General features: G+C 37.7%; 1 protein-coding gene across 3 annotated transcripts in view; it reads right to left on the bottom strand.

Annotated features, from left to right (window-relative positions):
- The window catches only part of WDR27 (WD repeat domain 27), a 201,909-nt gene that overhangs the window by 133,233 nt on the left and 49,050 nt on the right, over positions 1-19,626 (bottom strand). For all 3 annotated transcript variants that reach the window (XR_008444265.1, XM_054021497.1, XM_054021498.1), the window contains exons 13-19: positions 19,247-19,329; positions 16,477-16,555; positions 13,984-14,058; positions 10,246-10,349; positions 8,207-8,296; positions 1,485-1,606; positions 10-143 (exon numbers count right to left, since the gene is read on the bottom strand). Coding sequence is in view for 2 of the 3 variants with exons in the window: in XM_054021497.1 (XP_053877472.1) it covers positions 10-143; positions 1,485-1,606; positions 8,207-8,296; positions 10,246-10,349; positions 13,984-14,058; positions 16,477-16,555; positions 19,247-19,329 (687 nt within the window). In the remaining variant the exon portion in view is untranslated. The remainder of the gene's footprint in view (positions 1-9; positions 144-1,484; positions 1,607-8,206; positions 8,297-10,245; positions 10,350-13,983; positions 14,059-16,476; positions 16,556-19,246; positions 19,330-19,626) is intronic.

The raw sequence follows: 19,626 nt of genomic DNA, 5'->3' as shown, positions 1-19,626 counted from the left end.
TTTACCAACCGTTTTAGGTCATCCTTGCTCGTGTCAAGATAGTAACTTAACAGATGAAATTCAGCTCCACAACACAGCAATATAAATGTATCTATGTAATAAAACTGTGCAAAGCGTATAGATTTATGGAACATCTCCTTGCCCTGAAATGCAAAGTGAATAATTATTAATAGAATCTACATAATATATAATTTTTTCCAGGAAATTTATAGCCCTAAGATATAACAGGTTAACCGAGTAAAGATATGCCCTTTTCATTGACAATACTTACTCATCCCAAGGTCTAATCTTTTTTTTTTGTTTAAATTAGTTGGCACCAACATTAATAACATCTGTAGTCAGTTAAATCTAATATAATCTGGTTTAACATATTAAACTTCCATTTTTTTTAATCAGAATTCAGGGACAGACTGATATTAAACATGGTATTACAGACTAGAGCCAATAAAAGTATGAAGAATTATATAGTGAATAAAGACAAAACTTCCAGAAGTTTGGGTGCCTCAATTTTTGGTTATATAACTTGAGACATGCAAGGCCTGACTTGCAAAGGTGCTGTGTACCCATCATTCTCACTGGTGTCAGAGCTGTAAGTAATCAGCAACTCAAAGTCAGACAACATGCCAACTCTCGCAAATTTATCCCGAAAGACATGCTTTCCAAGTAAAATTAAGCCTCTCTCATGATCAGCCGTGGCTGGAAAAAAAAATCGTGATATTGTAGAGTTCTATCACTGAGATCATGAGTGAAGCTTAATTTTACTTAGAAATGAGTGACGGTCTGCCCCGGGAAGCTGCTCCCCTGCCAGCCTGGGAAGTGGGAGCGGGGACCCCACTACAGCCACCCCAGGCCTGAGGAGGGTGAAGAACCCTAAGAGGAGCAGAAGTGAGGCTGAACTATGGCCTGGGAGCTGTACGGGGGCTGAAGTGAAGAGGATGGGGGCTCATGAGGTGGGGAGGCTGTACTGATGGTGGGTTCTGGGCAGATGAGGTGAGTGCTGGGACGGTGAACTGAGGTTGGTGGGGCAGTGTGCCTGAACTGATGAGGTGATGATGATGGAGGCCTACGAACTGAACTGAGAGGGGGCTGAATTGAGGGGGGTTGGATTAATTGCAGGGCAGGAGAGTGGCAGATGTGGGGGTGAGAGCTCCTGCAAACAGGGGCCAAAATCACCTTATCCAGTACATGTGGGAGAGTGAGCAACACTAATTGTCATATGCACACACTCTGGAGATGGGAAGGGGGGGGGGGGTTCAAAAATCCAGAAACTGACCTAAAAAACCCAATACAGTCTTTTTTTAAAAAAATTTGGCCAATCTGATGACTTTTGGTGGTCTGACTCATGATTTTTCATATGTTGAAGTTGGTAATACTGAGTCAAGCACTGTGTGTCCTAAGCTGGGCTCCCACAAAAGAGTTTTGGGTACTGATAATATGCAGAACAGGGCCTACTATGTGTCTAACTGACATGAGTTACTCATTACCAGAAATAGGGCAGGTTCTGTATTGCGGACTGACCAGATCCTTAATGTTCTGTCTTCTGATGTAGAAACTAACCACCTCTTGTCATGACTCCAGCCAACAGAGTTAATTGCACCATCATGACCTAACAAAAATAATAATGGAAATATCAGAAAATCTATTTCTCACATTCATCCGGAGATAACATATTGATTGGATATAATTATTCAGCATTTTAAAAATAGCTTTTAGATACAGGCTTCAAAGAGTTTGATTTAAATCAGTAAACATCAATCCTTGCTGATTTTTCTCTCCACCCAAAAACAGATGAAAAATGTCTTTCATTAATAATCCAAATTCACAATCTTAAAACAGTATCCTATAAAATGTAACAATTTGATACTTTTCCAACTGGCACACATTTTGCTGACAATGCTATCAGGGAATTAGTGAGAAAATAATATAAAATAATACATGTTTTATTCCTGATTTTATTACATAGTTGATTTTTAAATGGTCATTTTTATTTACTCAAAATTTGAAATAGTATCTGAATATTTTTAAATTCCTGCAATATCAACGTCAATTAACATTAAAGAAATACTTCTATGTAAAAATTACTGTCCATCAAAACTAATGAAAAATAAAAATGAAATCCTTTAAAGCCTCTATATATGTTAGCAACAATGGGGCATTTGGAGATCTTTACTTGTGAGATAATGATAAACTAAGCAGAGCGGAGTTTTCGCCTATGGCAAGACTTGGTTATTGTACCAGTTTGACGATTTATCTTTTAAAGATCTAAAGGCTTCTTTTGCATATAAAATACCATTAGGATTTTCAAAAAGCTCATAAAGGTAATTTGTCTTGGCACATAAAATACTTTCTGAAGTTTGATTCAATTTGGTCCATAAGATCAACAGCAGTTTTATTTGTCTCACTGAAAATCAGGTTTACAATTTTAGCTCTTGATATTAGGCACATTTGTAAAAAATCCTCTGGTCACATAAATATGGATGTGAAGGCAGGTCATATGAAGTAATTGTTTTGGTATGGCTGAATCAACACATTGTTATATTGTGCAAGGGTTGATTTAAAAAAAAAAACAGATTTGCTTCAGACATTGGGTTTTCACTGTGATGTGTCTAAAAAGAAAAATGCAAATGAGAAACACTGAATTGCTTGTAAATATACTATTGCCAATATATAATTAATCTTGCACAATATGCTGCTAAAATAGAGACTGTACAGTTTGTTTGCTTAAAATCAACCCATTCAGATAGGTAATTTAGCAGCGGATCAGACTATTAGTCAAATTGTAGCACAAAACTTCCCCAGAAAATAGAACTGCAATGAACCCTTTTAATGTCAGGCTTCCAAAGTCAGAGAATGCTATTCTCTGATTAATCAGCCTCTATGACCACTTACCCTTACGACTCACCCCCATCCCCAGCAAAAGGTTGAACACCACCAAACTTACAGTACTGAAACCAGAGTATAAGTAGTACAGTTGATTCCCTTTCCTAGTCCTTTGCAGTTCTACTAGGACCTGTAAGAGTTTTGCTGATGAAAGGTCTCAGCCTAAAAAGAACTCTAACTCTAGGAGAGTGATGCTTCCATTGTCATTTACGGTCTTCGGGCTCTGAATCAGGCTCTCTTTTACAAAATTATCCAAATAACGGAAAGCTTAGAAGCAAAGGGCCTCCATTTTCAAAATGTTGTGAACCTCATTGTTTGAATGCTTAATGTAAGGCGTTTGGAACCTGATTATCAGAGGTGCTGTGTGTCAAAAATTCCAGCTGAAGTCAATAGGGCTGTTAGGAGGACAGTTGAAAGGAGTAGGTCAAGAAGGCACGGTATCTGTGACCTGGAGGAGTGTGGCATTGGAAGGTGGTTGTAAAATGGTTTAGGCACCCTTGCATTTGCCTCAGCCATCTGAAGTGCTACCAGATACTTTGTCAGACAAGGTTTGATTCTACAGAACACAACCCCACCACCACCACCACCAAGATCAACAATTACAAAAGAACCTCCCTCTTAATTCATCTACAGATTATGATAGCCCTAAATCTAATTTTGTGAAGTCAATAGAAAGGAGACTTGAGTTTTACCTTCAAGGAAATTTCTTTACTAAAGTATATAGCCAATACTACATCAAAGAAAAGAACCATGAATAGTTAGTTATATGTATCATATTTTAATGGAATTTGACCTGAAGGCAAAATATCCATTTAAATACTATTAAATGGTTTCCAGATTCCAACTCTGAGAAGATGTAGGCCTTACAATGGTACAATTTTATATTTTTATTGCTAGCAATTTGTTATTATAACCACAAGGAAATAAGTGGCTTCCACCGTAGAGACAGTCCTACAGCAGCTGCTAACTATTAAGAAAATATTTCATAAAAGAGATAGTTATTGATTGCAGATCGTAGTTTACAATAGCTATAATCCCTCATCAACAAATAGTTTATGGAAGAAGCAGCCTTTTTTAGTTTGGTTTGAGGCTGTTAAAATAAAAGAGTTAGCTACTATGAAGACAGCAGTTCAAAATTCAGGCACACTATACAAAAATCAATTAGTTAATTGATCATTTCTAATTTAGAATATATTTGTCCTGCTAATAATTGCATACAATTCAAAGAAAAATGTTACATAAAAGCCAATTATCATGTTTTGTTAATCTTATTTCCCTGTAAGAAATTTGTTGAATTTCAGTTGACATTTAAAGTTCCTATGCTGCCCCCTCGTGCACATTTTTATAATTCAGTCAACTGCAGTTCTGCCTGGAACAGATCTTTATATTACTTTAATTACCCTGTGGTGTTGTACTGTTGCATCTTTACCTGTCAACTGCCTAATGTATCTTGAGTTTTGTTGTACTTCATTATTTGTATAATAAATCAACACAATAATTAAGGTAGAGAAGACACTTCCATTTTATGTCCGTATCACAGTGCAATAACTTTCACACCCAAAACAATCATACCCCTTCAGGTAAAATTTCAAAGCCAGTACTTATTCTCAGAACAAAGGAAGGGGTTTGTATTGTTTAGTTTTTAAAATTTTGTAAAGTTCTATTCAGATACTTGAGTTATCTGTGTAAAAAGTAAAAAATACAGTATAATACAACTCCCATTTTCCAAAAATGGCAGGGCACATGAGAAACCTTAGGAAAATCCGAGGGTTGGAAAACTGCAGGAGCTATCCAGGACACTTACATTTTCTGCAATCTAGTTCCCTGAACCCCAGAGCACAGTAAAGAAGAGGCCAATTGGCTTCAAAAGAGTCTTCACTCAGGGCTCCCCAATCCTAAGGCACATTGAATAGGATGATAGCTGGCTTTGTAGAGTGATTGGCTTCAAAAGAGCCATGCTACCTGTAACCCTTTTAAAGCTGACCAGCATACTCTTTGCCTCACTCTAAGAGCTGTGGCACCCAGAAGTAAATCTGAATAGGAATGTAGTCCAACTACAGGCGATAAAAACAAGTTTAATTTAAACCAGGAGTTCCAGTTCCGGATTTTAGTATACAAGGGCTGTAATGCTCCTCCATGATGATATAGTACAAAAAGGTGTTTTCGACCAGTCAAAAAATATGTCCAGATGCTTTCTTGGCACTCAAATAACTTAACAGCTGCTGCTGCTTTAAAAAAAAAAAATGAAGTTCAAACTTGCCATGAATTTGCATTCTCAATGAGAACTAGTGCCTTTGACAAGAAAATTAAGTTGTAAACATATTAATCTGCTGCTCCAAATAGCAGCACAGTTGTTAGAAAGTAAGTAGGAAATCAATACAGGATTTCCTGATATTCTGAGATGTGCAGAAGGGAAGGGGGAAAACAAACAAACAAAACAAAAACACAGATCTGGTGCTATACAGTTGAAATGTTTGATCTCATACTATTATTATTTATATTTCAGTAGCACATAGATGCTCTAAGCAGGGATCAGGCCCTATTTTACTAGAGGCTTTATAAACATATTTAAGAGATCATCCCAGTATAAAAGGCATTCACAGTCTAGATTAATGATAAAAAGCTGAAGTAAATAACACAGATAGGCATATGCCACAGGATAAACAATAACAAGCACATTTTTGTGTAGACTAACTATGCCCACAGTGTAGTTTGCCATCTGCCTCGCTATTATCAAATAGCAATGTTCTCAATACATCTTAAGAAAGGATTTAAAGATAGATACGATATACAAATCTTTTCAGTGTGTGTCATATATAAAGTCTGGAAAGGGATAAAGAGAAAAAAATATTTGTGGAAGAAGTAAACTGGCAGGTGCTGAAGGCTGAGAACACTGATGGGGCAAAGACAGCTGTAACAATACAATAAGGTAATAGACTAAATCATCTTAAAAGTGAGGGCAAGAAACATCAGATACAAATGCCTTCTGTTAGAAACAACACCCCCCTCCTATCAAAGCTTATTTTTTAATGAAAACTCTGGCACAACTGTAATTATGGTGCTAGCACCATTCCACTATAAACAAACATATGCCTTTGAGAAGGCTTTTAAGTTAGCATGAAGAGGGATTATTCGGTGTACACTAGTTTAGAGGTTACATCTGCAATCTAGATTTAAAGAACAAATCTATTTGGTCTTTTGCTTTATAGACAATGCCTGTTTTTAAGAAAGAGGGGAGCATACTATTAAAAAAAATCTTATTCCATAGTTTTTAGCATAACTGCATATTATCTAATGTTTTATTGGAAAGGAAAAACCCTTTAACTTAAAAAAAAAAATCACAAAAACAGAAATATGTAAGTGAAAATTTAATGACTTTCTAACTGATTCACTACTACCTGACATCACTCTGGAGGGTAAATCTCTTGGCGTTGTCAATAGCTTTTGCTACTTGGGTTCTGTGATCAGTAGGAATCTTGACCTTCAGACTGAAATGACTAACAGAATTGGAAAAGGAGCTAAGAATTTCAGGCTTTTACAGAAACACGCATGGAATAACTGCAAACTATCAACAAAGGTGAAGATGCAAATTTATGAGACTTGTGTGCTTTCATCTTTGCTTTATGGTTCAGAAATGTGGACTACATATGTTAGGCACATCAGGAGACTGAATAGCTTCCATATGAGATACCTGTGCAAGATCCTGAAAATAAAGTGGGAAGACAAAATACCAAACACAGAGATGCTAGAGCACACAGGACTGACACACTTACAGTAAACGACAGTAGAATCTCAGAGTTACAGACACCTCGGGAATGGAGGTTGTCCGTAACTCTGAAATGTCCATAACTCCAAACAAGACGTTATGGACTTCAGCCACTGGAGGGAGGGGGGAGAGGCTGCAGCCACAGAGAGAGAGGGGGTCAGGGCTTCTGACCCTCAGGAGCACCAGGGCTCAGGGCTTTAGAGCTGCGGGGAGTGCTGAGGCTTGGGGCTTCAGCCCCACCACTCCGTTCCCAGGACTCAGGGCACCCGATGGCTCCACTCCCGGTTTCAGCCAGGGGAGGCAGGCATGCCGGGACTCAGAGCTTTAGCTACAGGGGGAGTGCTGGGGCTGAAACTGGCACCCCCCTGCAGGGAAGAAGCCAGGAACAAGGCTGCGGGGCTGAAGCCCTGAGTCCTGGCAGCCCCCCCACAAGGCTGAAACCAGGAACGGAGCCGCAGGGCTGAAGCCAGAGACCAGTAAGTCCAGAACTCTGGTGTTCGTATCTTTGAGGTTCTATTGTACTAACAAGAGGAGGAGGTTGCAATGGCTCGGTCATGTCAGGCAAATGGGAGAAGACTGTATCCCCAAGAATATTTTGTACAGAGAGATTCGAGACAGCTCTAGAAAGCAGGGCCGTCCTTTATGGCAGTACCAAAATGTGTGTAAAAGTGATATGAAGTTGTTCAACATCAATGTAGAAAGCTAGGAAGAGCATGCAGAATCCTGTCCAATCTGGAGGGAATATCTGGCACTGGGTGCAGCTCAACATGAAGCAGCTTTGATCCAGAGGACGGAAGCAAAGTGAGAAAGAAGAACACAGTGTACTGTAATCTTGGACTCCAACTCAGACAAGACATGGATCTGTGAAATTTGTAACAAACAGTATTGCTCTAGAATAGGGCTTGTCAGCCATAATCTGACTCATAAGGAACCTGGCTAGACCTTTTATGGATACACCATGATCCAGTGGATCAAGGGTTGCCTATAATAAATAGAATTTGGAGAATCTAGCAAAACACACACAAAAATTAGCAAAGCACTACAAAAGATTTTTCTCCTACTGATAATAGCCCACCTTAATTGATTTGTCTCGTTAGAGTTGGTATGGCAACCCCTATCTTTTCATGCTCTCTCTCTCTCTGTCTATGTATGTATGTATGTATCTTCCTACTGTATTTTCCACTCCATGCATCTGATGAAGTGGGTCTTAGCCCATGAAAGCTTATGCCCAAATAAATTTGTTAGTCTCGAAGGTGCCACAAGTACTCTTCGTTCTTTTTGCTGATACAGACTAACACGGGTACCACTCTGAAACCTGTCATACATTTATATTGTTTATCTTCTCAGTGATCTGAGGAACTCTGGAAAAACACAAGCCAACTCAAGCCTGGAATAACGTTAATCAGACATACAAGTTTACTATATCCTCACTCAGAAGTAGTAGGATTTTTTTTTTAATTCTTCATATAGTGACAAGAATGGAATCTTTTAATTAATTTACAAGTTTATTTAACTTGAAAACGCATCACTCCATATAAACTATATTTACAAACAGTTTACCTGAAAAAACAGCCGGTGTTCCTGTCAGATTGGAATTGAATACCAGTAAAGATTTGTCAGCTAGGCCACAAGCTAACAGCTCTCCATCCCCTGTAAAAAGATTCCCTACAGGTTTATGGGTTGTGAGGAGTGTGTCTCCAATATCATAGGGTTTTTTTTAAATCATAAATATATCAGAAAGAGGGAAAAACATGTTACAGCACATAAAAATATATAATCAGCTTTCACCTAACTTGTTTACCATTTTCCCTTTCAATGGAAATCAGTTAAGATGCAGTGGGGGAAAATATCACTCATTACATGGCAGAATGTCACATATTTAAACAAATATTACAGAAATATTTAGCAGTCACATTTATCTACTTCCTGATTTATAACAAGTATTATGTATCTATGTATAAATGTCACATCTCCCTTTTAAGGGTACCAGAATAAAAAATAAACATTCTTATGAGAGCACCAAGACTCCTTTGTCAGTATTCTGATAACTTCTGAAGCAATGGGCACAAGCCCACCCAGCCATAGCTTTACAGCCTAATCCTGCAAATTTGACTAAGAAGTTCTGTGGCACTTCTCATATGAGTAAAGTTATTCATGTGTACAAATGTTGGCAGGATCAAGCCTTTTAATGTTTTCCTGGATGTAGTGGGATGGGAAAACTGTTTAACCCAAATAATATTTCTGAAAGAGCAAAGATGGCTTGGGGCTTAAAATGCAGAATTCCACTGTAAATTAGTATAAAAAAAGTTTGGAAACCAGAAGCCAAAATAAATTAACAAACAAAAAAAGGAAAGAGACATTCCTAGCTTGGGGTCAAATCCATGCTATGATTCACCCACCCCACCAGCTATGAAATCTAATCTTCCCAAAGGCATTCTCCTGTTAAATAGCAAATTGTTTTGACTACGTATTCCTGGAGAAGGAATATCAACCAACCTTGCTAACTAGAGATAAATGGTGGGATTCAATCTGAATATAGATTCTGAATATTAATTAAATTTGACAGTCTGAAGATCACTCCTTGAATGGCTTCTTTCATGTATTTGAATTAAATGCTTTTTAGTTTCATAAGATTTAATTAAGATTATTTATGTCTACCGATTTATAAAATTATTTAAATTATCCATGACAGGATCCACCAACCCTTAAACAAAATTCCTTTGCCCATCTATAAATTGCTTTAGCTATCTCTGATACACCAAGACAGGACTCTCTGCTGATTTTGGGAATAATATACTTTGGTTTTTATCTTACGAGAAGAGTGTCCAAACCAGAGTGGGCCCACTCAGGGTGTAATCTCTGTTGAAAGCTCTCCACCGAGACATAGAGAAGAAGAAATTGCAGCTGAAATAACCATTCTTTATAGCTTGTTTTCTGCTTTGTTCAGTCTTTTTGATGTTTATTTTCCTTTCTTTAATAAAGTAGCCATAGTTAATAATTGTGATTATTTTGCTTGTCTCTAATTGTGGTGTTCCCTCTTAGTCTAAATAGAGGGATACACATTCCTGAACTGTCAGTAAGAGATAAAATTATCAAGATCTGACTAACTATATCTTGTTTCTCTAGACTATACATTTTTAGTAATCTTTGTGATAATTACTTGGTGCTCAACACCTTAAAACACCCCTTTTTACCCCAAACAGATGTCCAGTGAAGGTATTCATTTTAAAGGGATCCAGTTCCTTGATACCTGGAATTGGAAATGAACTTAGAGGAAGGCATCTCCCTAAAGAAGCCGAGGATTTGAGTAGGGCTCCTAATGTCTGGTAGAGTGAGGAGTCAACCTCCTTTCCCAACCCCTCAACCCTCATAGGAGGGAAGATCAGAGGTCCCAGCAAGAGGCTGGGACCGGGTGTGGACGGCTGATGGCAACCCTCCGCCGGGTGCAGACAATTAAGGAAGGAAAAATGACCCAAACACTATACAAATTATTGCTAGACAGTTCCCAGATGAGTAAAGCTGATGCCTAAATAAACCACATCCCTTATTTTAATTCCTGGATGTCAGGGACAATAGTATCTCTCAGTGGTCATACATACCTGAATACTGAATACAGCAAACAGAAGTTGGTTTATTAGCTACTGATATCTGTCTCTCAGATTTAGTTGGAGGAGAATTTTCCAATAGATATTCTTTATTTTTTCTTTTAAAAAAAGAAAGTTAAGGAAAACATAGTTAAATGTCATAAGAACAGTACATTTTCACTTTACATGCTAAACATTTATATTACAGTTAGAGTACATTAAAAGTATAATTCATCCATACATCTTCCCTCTTTTTAGATTCCCAGACAAAACTTGTGGTAAGAAAAAGTTGAGTCAGAATAGATATCAGTAACTTAAGGGTAAAAAACATAACTGGGATGTTTTAATTACCACAATAACCAAGCATTGAAACCCAGTAAATTATGAGTTAATGTTAACTTACAAAAAATCCTAAATATGAAGTTGTACAAATACATGAAGCATGCAGACAACCTAAATTCTGCCCTGTAGTCACAACAAGCTATAACTGTACGATGATGATTGATGCATATTAATGCTTCTGGTTCCAAATTAAAACTATTTAAAATTTTTTTTTTTTCATATTTTCCCCTTATGGTGTCATTACAAGGCAGAGTTAAGGTTCTTTGTGTGCCTTAACTGTGTATTCCATACATTGACATGTTTGGATTTCTTTTAAAGTTAAGCTTAACTCTGAATTTCCTGGGTTTATAATGCTGGACTTTGGGGTAGTTATAGTATTTTTTATGTTTCTTTCCCTTAAGATATTGATATTTATTCTCAGCCTTAACTCCATCATAACAGTTTTGTCTGGGAATTTTCTTGTTTTTTTTTAAATATTAAAATTTGTATATATTTACACTAAACAAGAATCCTAAAGAAAATGCTACCAAGCAAATACTTCTAATGATTTGAAGATACGCAATATCAACCCTAAATTAGATCATTTTATTTATTGTAACGTTTAGGGTCAGATTCACTGGTATGCTATGAGTGCTTCACACTCCTCTAGAGCAGCTAAAGCATACTGACCAGTTAAGCTAGGTTTACAGCTGTTTGCTGCAGCTCCTGTAATATTACTGCCTTAGTACACAGCGGAATCAAGGCGGCTGTGTCATGGGGATGGGAGCCTTTCAAGCACTAACCTCCAAGGTAGCATGGGGTCAGGGAATCTTTAAAAAACAATTACAACTGGACCAACTGACCTATCAAGGAGAGCTCTTTACATGCCATGATCTGAATCTCTCTCATACACTCACCACAACTAACACCACTGTGGAATGGAAATTGGCTATAAAGGAAGGGTTATGATTGTTTTTTACCTTTGCAGTCACAATGGTCCCAGTTAAGAGTGATATGAGCTGTTGACTTGTCCCTGTCTATGATCATAACAATTGGATGCACAGTAACTTAACTGAATTACAACCGGATCTTCTCAAATATAGCCTGTCCACAAAACTTCCATAATTTTAACTATATGGGAAGTTTGAATACTCTGGTATTCCATTACTGAGATCATTCAGAACACCTGATACTAAATTTCTTAAAGAACCCATTTTTAAATCTGTTTAACGCAAACTAATTAATGGATTTCCTTGTAAATTCTCAGAAAATCCATTCTGCATTCAAAAAACTATGTGATATAAGCAGGTGAAGATATGTTGAATTCGCCATACATAACTAGACATGGCAGCATGATTATTTAATATAATTTTGATGGATATTTATATTTTTACGATTTTTTTTTTCAATTTTTAATTTTAATGTTCATAATTACTGGAAATTATGGGGGGGGTCAAACAATACTTATTTAATGACAGCAGATGCTGAAACTCAAAAAATTAAATCTTCATAACAGTAAAACACAAATTGTCAACATCACATGTCAAAATATACAAAGTAAATATCCTTAAATCAAACTCCAATATGTTCTCAAGCAGCACTTTACTTACTTTGCCTATGTGTGAATTTTAATGATCATCAATTTAAATATTTTTACTCAGTTTGTATTTATTAACATCTGCCAATAAAAATCTAATCCTTCAAAGCCTATACATAAACAGAGGGTGAATTCTTACTTTTAATGCAAAACTCAGCTCAGCCTTAGCTAAACCACAGAGCCACAATAAGCATCTGCAGAATACTGTTCCCTGCCAAAGGTCAGAAAAAACACTGAAATGACACTTTAGGCCCTGGTCCTGCAATGAGATGTAGACATGCAGACACTTGCACCTACACAAAATCTCAGAGGCATCCCATGCAGATGCTGAAGTTCACCTGCATGCATCCCACTGAAGGATCGGACTCACATCAGAAAGGAAGGTTACAAGTATGGTATCTGTTTGCATCCATGTCAATACTTTACCAGTCATCTATGCAAAAGTTATCAGGAATTAGGACTCTCATAGGCATACCTTTACATTATTCTGCTTGCCAATAAAAAAAATAACCACTAATTATTTCAAGATGAACCAGTATTTTCCAGTTTACAGACAGTATGATGGATGTGCTGGTTACGTGTTATGATGGCAGCCTTGGTCAGCTAGCCTAATAATGAATTAATTCCAAGTTCAAGGCTTTTTTCAGATACCCACACCAAAAAATAAAATCAGCTTGTTGTATTATTTCTTGCTGATAACAAAATTACTTAGGACAGGACCTTAAAATATGGTTCTACTCTGAAAAGTGAAGATGTAAAAACAACACTTTCTTACTCAACATATATATATACTCCTGGTGTGTTGTATCTGCTTATTTCAGTCACAAATAAAAACTGTTTTGTTTTACTCATTACTCCACAGAGTCAACACAGAGTGGGAATTAGATACTATATACTAGATTATGCAAGTCTTTCTTAAAATCAATAGTACTATTCATCTAAATGCTTTCCAAAGTGATTAAGGAGTGCACCATCTAGCACTATGCTATTATACATTTCAGAAATGCTAATAAAAGAGAAAAGCCAAGAGAAAACACTACTGTCACACTTAATTTTTGCTTTTGCAACATAGATAAGCCAGATCCCAGGGTGAATTTACAGGGCTGGCAGTTAGGATCAAATGGGTGTGGTACATCCATTTCACGACTCAGCATAAAACTGTCAACTCCTTAAGATCACATTGAGACCTGGATTGTGTATCATTGCCAGTGATGATGATTCTACAGGTCATATTCCACCCTAACTAAAATCTGTGCAGCTTCATTATATTCAATGGGATTGTATATGTTTACAAGAGGGAAAAAGTTTTGATTTCAGTGGACTGACACAGGCGTAGAACTGGAGTACCATAGTGGTGAATCAGGCCAAATATATTTCTACTTGTAAAATGAACACATATGAACTCAATGAGCTACAATAAGCACAGAACCTCATGAAGCCATATTTAGTAACTTTTCAGACTGGAACTACACATTAAAAACACTTTATGGGAATATGGTTCCAAACACGTTTAGCACCAATATGCTTTAAGTTAAATGCGTCATTTTAAAAATAGAGAGAACATACATATATGTTATCTTTTGTACATAAAGCTTACTTAAGATTAATGAATGTAACCTAAAATGTCTTTAGAGTAAACATTTAGCAGTTCTTCCAGGTGTACATCAGAAAAAATGCATCTCGTAGCAAACCTAAGAAGCATTTTAGTTCAAATCATATACCCAATTTAAAAATGTCCAATAGATGAAGTAGGTATCTACAAAATACCTTTTCAAGTAAAACATCTATTTATCATCATTTCAATATTTTTTAAATGAATCTACTGAATTATCTACCGTTTGCAACTGCTCTTCCACTCTGATATCTTGTTATTTTTCTTCAAGTTAGTCTTTGGAGAAAACATGGTCATTCTGCGAAGAAGAAAACAGGCTTTGCTATACCTATATAAAGGCACTTCTGAAACATTGTTCAGGAATAAGTATTTTATTTAAAATAACAGTGATTCGGTTTTCCTTTTCATACACGCAGTTGTTCCATTAGTGACAGTGAGAAATATGTACATATCAACAGAAGAATAGATCCCTGTAATCATCTTACTTTCTAGTTCACTCCCAAATATTGCTTGTAATAACACACTTGATGGGTGCTACACTTTGAAGAACATAAAGGCCTGAGATATCTACTTCTGAACAGCAGCCTTTTTACACAAGTAGTTAGTAGGATGTCACTGTACCAAGTGGATAGAGCTCATTCTACACATTTTGAGATGACTTGAAAAAGTTGCCAACAGGAGATGGTAGTTTCTAGCACATATGATTGTTCCCAGCCCCAATCAATCATCTAACAGAACCATAAGCCCTCCTAGCCCAAATCAAACAATTTTACCCTTCTCTCCAAGTCTCTTTCAAGGACCCAAACTGGTGGCCCATACAATTGTAGCATAATTCCTCCTTCATTTTACCACAACCATTCATATTTATGAATATCCACACAACTATTATACACTCACACACAATATACACATATTTACACACACGCATACGTAACTGGCTCTGGGATCTAAGAATCTTGGGCATTTATGTACAACTTACACCCAGCATGGATATAATGTTTTTGTGAGCTAACCTTAACACTGAGTGATTTTTACTGGTCTAAATTCTACTCTCAGTTACATTCAGGCAACCTAACTTAGTCACTTATTTAACCTGGATGGTCACATTGTGACATGAGCGCAAAAATCTTTATGGGGTTAAATTACTTTCACCCTCTGCCCATACAGAAAAACTAGGGGAAATGGTAGTTGTCATGAGTATGTGCCAGTGAGTACAGATTCTAGTTGATGGTTAAAAGTGTCTGAGAAGGGCACACTTGTGCCCTGAAATATAAACAAGATAACCTTTAAGGTTAAAGGACTTGGCATCTGATGAAAATGGGGGAGAGAAAGAAGCCCTGATGACATCTCTAACCTACCTCCCTTTTTTACTCAAAGCAAGGGTTGCCCTAGGCATAAACTGATGCTACCACATGAAACAACTGGTGTTAGGCCTGATGGCTACCTCCCCTCCTACTATCTCCTCCATTGTGAAGCAGCAGCAGAAGAGGAGTGATTACTGGCAGGTTTAGCACTGGCTATTACTGAAGACAGCTGCAGAAGAGCTTGAACTGAGCTGTCCGAGTGCTACTGTGGGCAGTCTTAATGGGCTTCCTGCACTGTCAGGCACCACGAGGAAGTTGCTTCTGCAGTGCTACTGTAACCCACACACCACCTGGGTGTGGTGTCCCCTCTAGTGGCACTGAGACCCCTTAGAGATTAATGAGTCTGCAACAGCCTTAGCTAAGAGCCAAGTGGCTTTTAGCTTACGCAGTAGAGGCTCATGCATTAAGCTCCAGAGATCCCAGGTTCAATCCTGCCTGCTGACGACTGGGGTCTGTCGGTGTTACCCTACTACTAGCCTGGTGCTCCTCCCTCATCCCCTTTAAGCTGCCTCTCAGCTGTGTAGAGGAGTGGAAAAGATGTTGGTTCCCTTGGCAGAAGCAAAGAGAGAATTAGGGGAAGGAGAGAGAGAGAGATAAGAGAGCAAGAACCATATACAAGAAAGGAAAGAGGGAATTATTGCACACTCTTTATTAAATAGACTTAATAGAGAAAAACAGAAACCAAAAGTACATGTTGAAGGAGAGAGAATGTCATCGAGTGAAAGAGAAGGAAAGAAGCAAGAGAAGTACAGTCAGGGGTTAAAGTGGGCCGGTACAGTATACTGGTAAAAAGTGGCCGCTGGTACTGGCCCGTACCCAGCTGACTTTAAAGCAAGGGCCCTGCTTAAAGTGCTGCCGCGGCAGCGCTTTAATGTCGCTGCCTCTTTTGTGACCCCCGTCGGCGGCCCTGCCAGGTCCCTACCAGCAGGGCTACCAATGGGGGAGGGGCAGCGGCCTGAGCCCTGGGCCCTTTAAATCGCCGCTGGAGCCCCGGGCGGTGCGGGCCAGGGGATGCTGATTCCCCAGCCCCGCCCCTTCTGCCCAAGGCCCCCAGACCAGTAAGTTTTCAGAGTTACTTTCTCCCCTGAGTATGGTGAACAAAAGTTGCATGTGTCTATCCCTATTGATTAAATGAGGTATTATTAAGTATCAATAGATTGCTCATAAACTGAGTATTTTAATTTCTAACACATCATTAGCAGCCTATTTATCTGTATTTTGTACCATTATTTTATTTTCAATGCATCATTTATTCCACAGTTGCCACAAGGTATTTCTACATAATAAAAAAGGAAACAAGGTATAGTAATATTACATCCATATAAAATACCTTTAATAGCATTTCTACTCACTGTGGTGCTGTTGTGTAGCCTGATGACTTAATTTTACTGTGGAAAACCAGTGACTGGTCTTTCATTGTGTCCTTCATACCTGCATTAAAATAGCTTGAACTTTTAGTAGAGAATTTTCTTAACATTACATTTCCATAATTCAAGTTAGAGGGAAATTATTTCTTTAAGATAATGGAACAATTGCTGTCTCCTTATGTATAAATTGTTCTACATTCTAAATATTTAAAATTGGATAATGATTATGGAAGATGTGTCAAATTAATTGTCTAGAATACCAGTAACTGGACAGTTGAGAGAATACAATTTATATTTGTTTACATATTGCTGTTTATGTGACAAATCAATAAAACAACAAATGCTAAACATCAGATTAAAATTTTAATTATTAAATATTAGATTTAATATTTCACCTTCTACAGCATTCACTTGAAAGTGATCATAGATATCACTAATACCAGCTTCCATAAAAGCCTTCAATTGCAGGAAGATTTATAGTTTTGTAGCCCCGCGGTGAACCGCAGCCTCTGGGAGCTGCAAGCAGTTGTACCTGCTTACGCTCAGGTAAACAAAGTATCTCACGGCCCGCCAGGGGCTTATCCTGAACAAGCCACAACCAACTTTGGGAACCACTGCCCTAGACAAGTAATATACAATCCCACAATAGTACATAAGATTTGAATTTATAATACAATGGTCTCCAAAGCTGTCTGAACTCAATAAGATCTCCCAAGGATACTGCAGAAATTGCCGTATCTGTGGAGGTAGCTGCACCACCTCTATACAACTGGGACAATGAGATGACAAAAATTTTCTTCCAGTACCTGAAAAACTTTAAGTAATGAGATGCTTTTACTTAAAAGCAGCCTCCCCCTCCCCCCCCCCCCCCGAGATGAAATTCATAGGGAAGAATATTATCTGGCAGCAGGTTAACACCCTGTTCATGAGTCTTAGGGGGTTCATGTCAAAAGGCAAATCAGTGATCTTTTGCTAGAAGTGTGAGGACAAACCGTACAAATTATGCCTTGATCTCTAGTCCCTCTTGAAGGATATACTGGACAGCCTGATATACTTTGCTTGGATGATATTCTACAGAAGTCGTAAGTTGCCAATGGTTATGAACACAGACATAGCTGGATTCACTATCCTGACAGCGTTATACAGCTCACACAAAGCACTCTTTGCAGAGAACTATGGAGCTAACTGAAAGTAAGACATCAGTCTGCTTTAAAGAATGCACATGATCCTGCTCCTACTAAAGTCAAAGGGAAATTATATACATAACAGCCTCCCTAAGCAGATGTCTTATATTTCCATTACAAATGCTATTGACTATTAGAAACTCTATTGACTACAAGTCTGAGCAATATATAATTATACAATGATGGGAGACAAAAAGCATCCCAATTTTGTCCTATGATGTTATGACAAGGTTCAACAAATACATCCCCCATACAATAGGAAACAACTTAATCATACATTTTTTTTTGATAACCCAATTATTCAAAGACAAAATAGTTCTCCTTTCCACTGTCATCTCATCTGGTTGATTCATGTACTCTGTACTACTTTACATATTTTTTTCTTCTGCATTTCTCATACACTAGTTCCAACAGCTATTTTTGCACTTTTCCTCCACTTGAGAAGGAAGAGTGATTGGTTTCTTCTAATGCCTGTTCATGAACTGACACGGACTCCAGTGTTCCTGAAACAAAATGTGAAACTGACATTCTTGTCAATTTTATGGCTGCCATTCACTGAATAGCAGCCATGAAAATGACAAGAATGTTGATTTCACTTAGCTGCTCCACAGCAGAAAGTCTGATAGCCTTTGGTTCCCCAGCTGGAGCTCTAGGAGCTGCACTTCAGGATTCCCACTTCAGACAGAGCTTTGGGGAATGAGAGGCATCCTGCAACAAAGCGGGGAGCCTAGCAGCCCCAACAATCCTATGTTACATGTGCTACTACGGGTATTGGAAGTAGACCGGTTGAAATCTTTACAATCAAGTAAGCTCTGCATTTGCATGGGGTTTGCTTTCGTTAAAAATGTTGTCAAAAGACAACTCATTCAAGAGGAGGACCGGAAAACTGACCATGAATACATACGAATTTAAAGAAGACAATACTGAAAATTATAGTAAATCTCCTTGGAAAAAGAGCAAAACTAACTAACTTGAATCACATGTGCAAACTGAAAAGCTGTGGTGTACTAAAAACTCTGTTAAATTGTAGACTCTCACTTCAAATTTCAAGGTGGGGTCCTCATCCTACTCGTAGACTAGAGCACTCTGTAGGAAAGTGTGCAAAACTAGACCCAAAAGCAGTCAATTTTGCAAGCAGACAGCTAAAGTAGGTGAGGTGAGTTGTGCCCCTTTGTTTTAGGAACTAGCCTGCTTTGTCTCTCTGTTCTTGGGATCTTGCAAGTTATCATTCAAAGAAATAAAATAGTGTTATGTTGCAATCTGCCAGCAACAGTATTTCATGTTTTTTATCTAACTCCTCTGTGTGCATGCCATGACACATAATCAAAGGTTCCACATTCCCTACAGAAAGTTCTCAAAAGTTTAATTTTTTAAAGACCACCACTTATACATGTACATTTTTAGGAAGGAAAGTAGCACTAAATAAAGCATAGAATTGAAAATATAATGCAACTTACAAGTTGACAATAAAAATAATATATCGACTAGATATAGCACTAGTTAGTTATACGAGGTAATATTATGAAGAATCTGTATGTTGACTGTTCACCTTAAGATTGGTTTACACTTACCAAGTTTTTTTTTATTGGTAGGTTTGCAGCTTTCCTTCTTCAAAGACTCAGTACACAATGGAGAATTTGGCAACAGAGAGCAACTAAAGATAAAAATCAACAAAATTGCATTAGATACATGTGACATTGCACCCCATAATGCTTTATGGAAATATGCTTATGAATGTATATATGACATAACTGGAATACGTTTCATGCTACATATGCCATGTAACATATCTCTGCAAAGGTTACGATCTACTGAATATATTCATCCTATTTGTATGCATGTATCATGTTTGTATTTGCAGTTATGAATATTGGCTGTGTACTTGTTTGATTTTAAGTAGCCTTAGTAAGGCATTTGGTCAGCTTCTTAAGAAAGGAATTTGCAAGTTAAG

Source organism: Malaclemys terrapin, chromosome 3 (genome assembly GCF_027887155.1).
Source record: "Malaclemys terrapin pileata isolate rMalTer1 chromosome 3, rMalTer1.hap1, whole genome shotgun sequence".
In the NCBI taxonomy this organism is placed as follows: domain Eukaryota; kingdom Metazoa; phylum Chordata; order Testudines; family Emydidae; genus Malaclemys; species Malaclemys terrapin.
The sequence above is the reverse complement of the archived record's forward strand: the minus strand, read 5'-3'. Positions and strand labels throughout refer to the sequence as shown.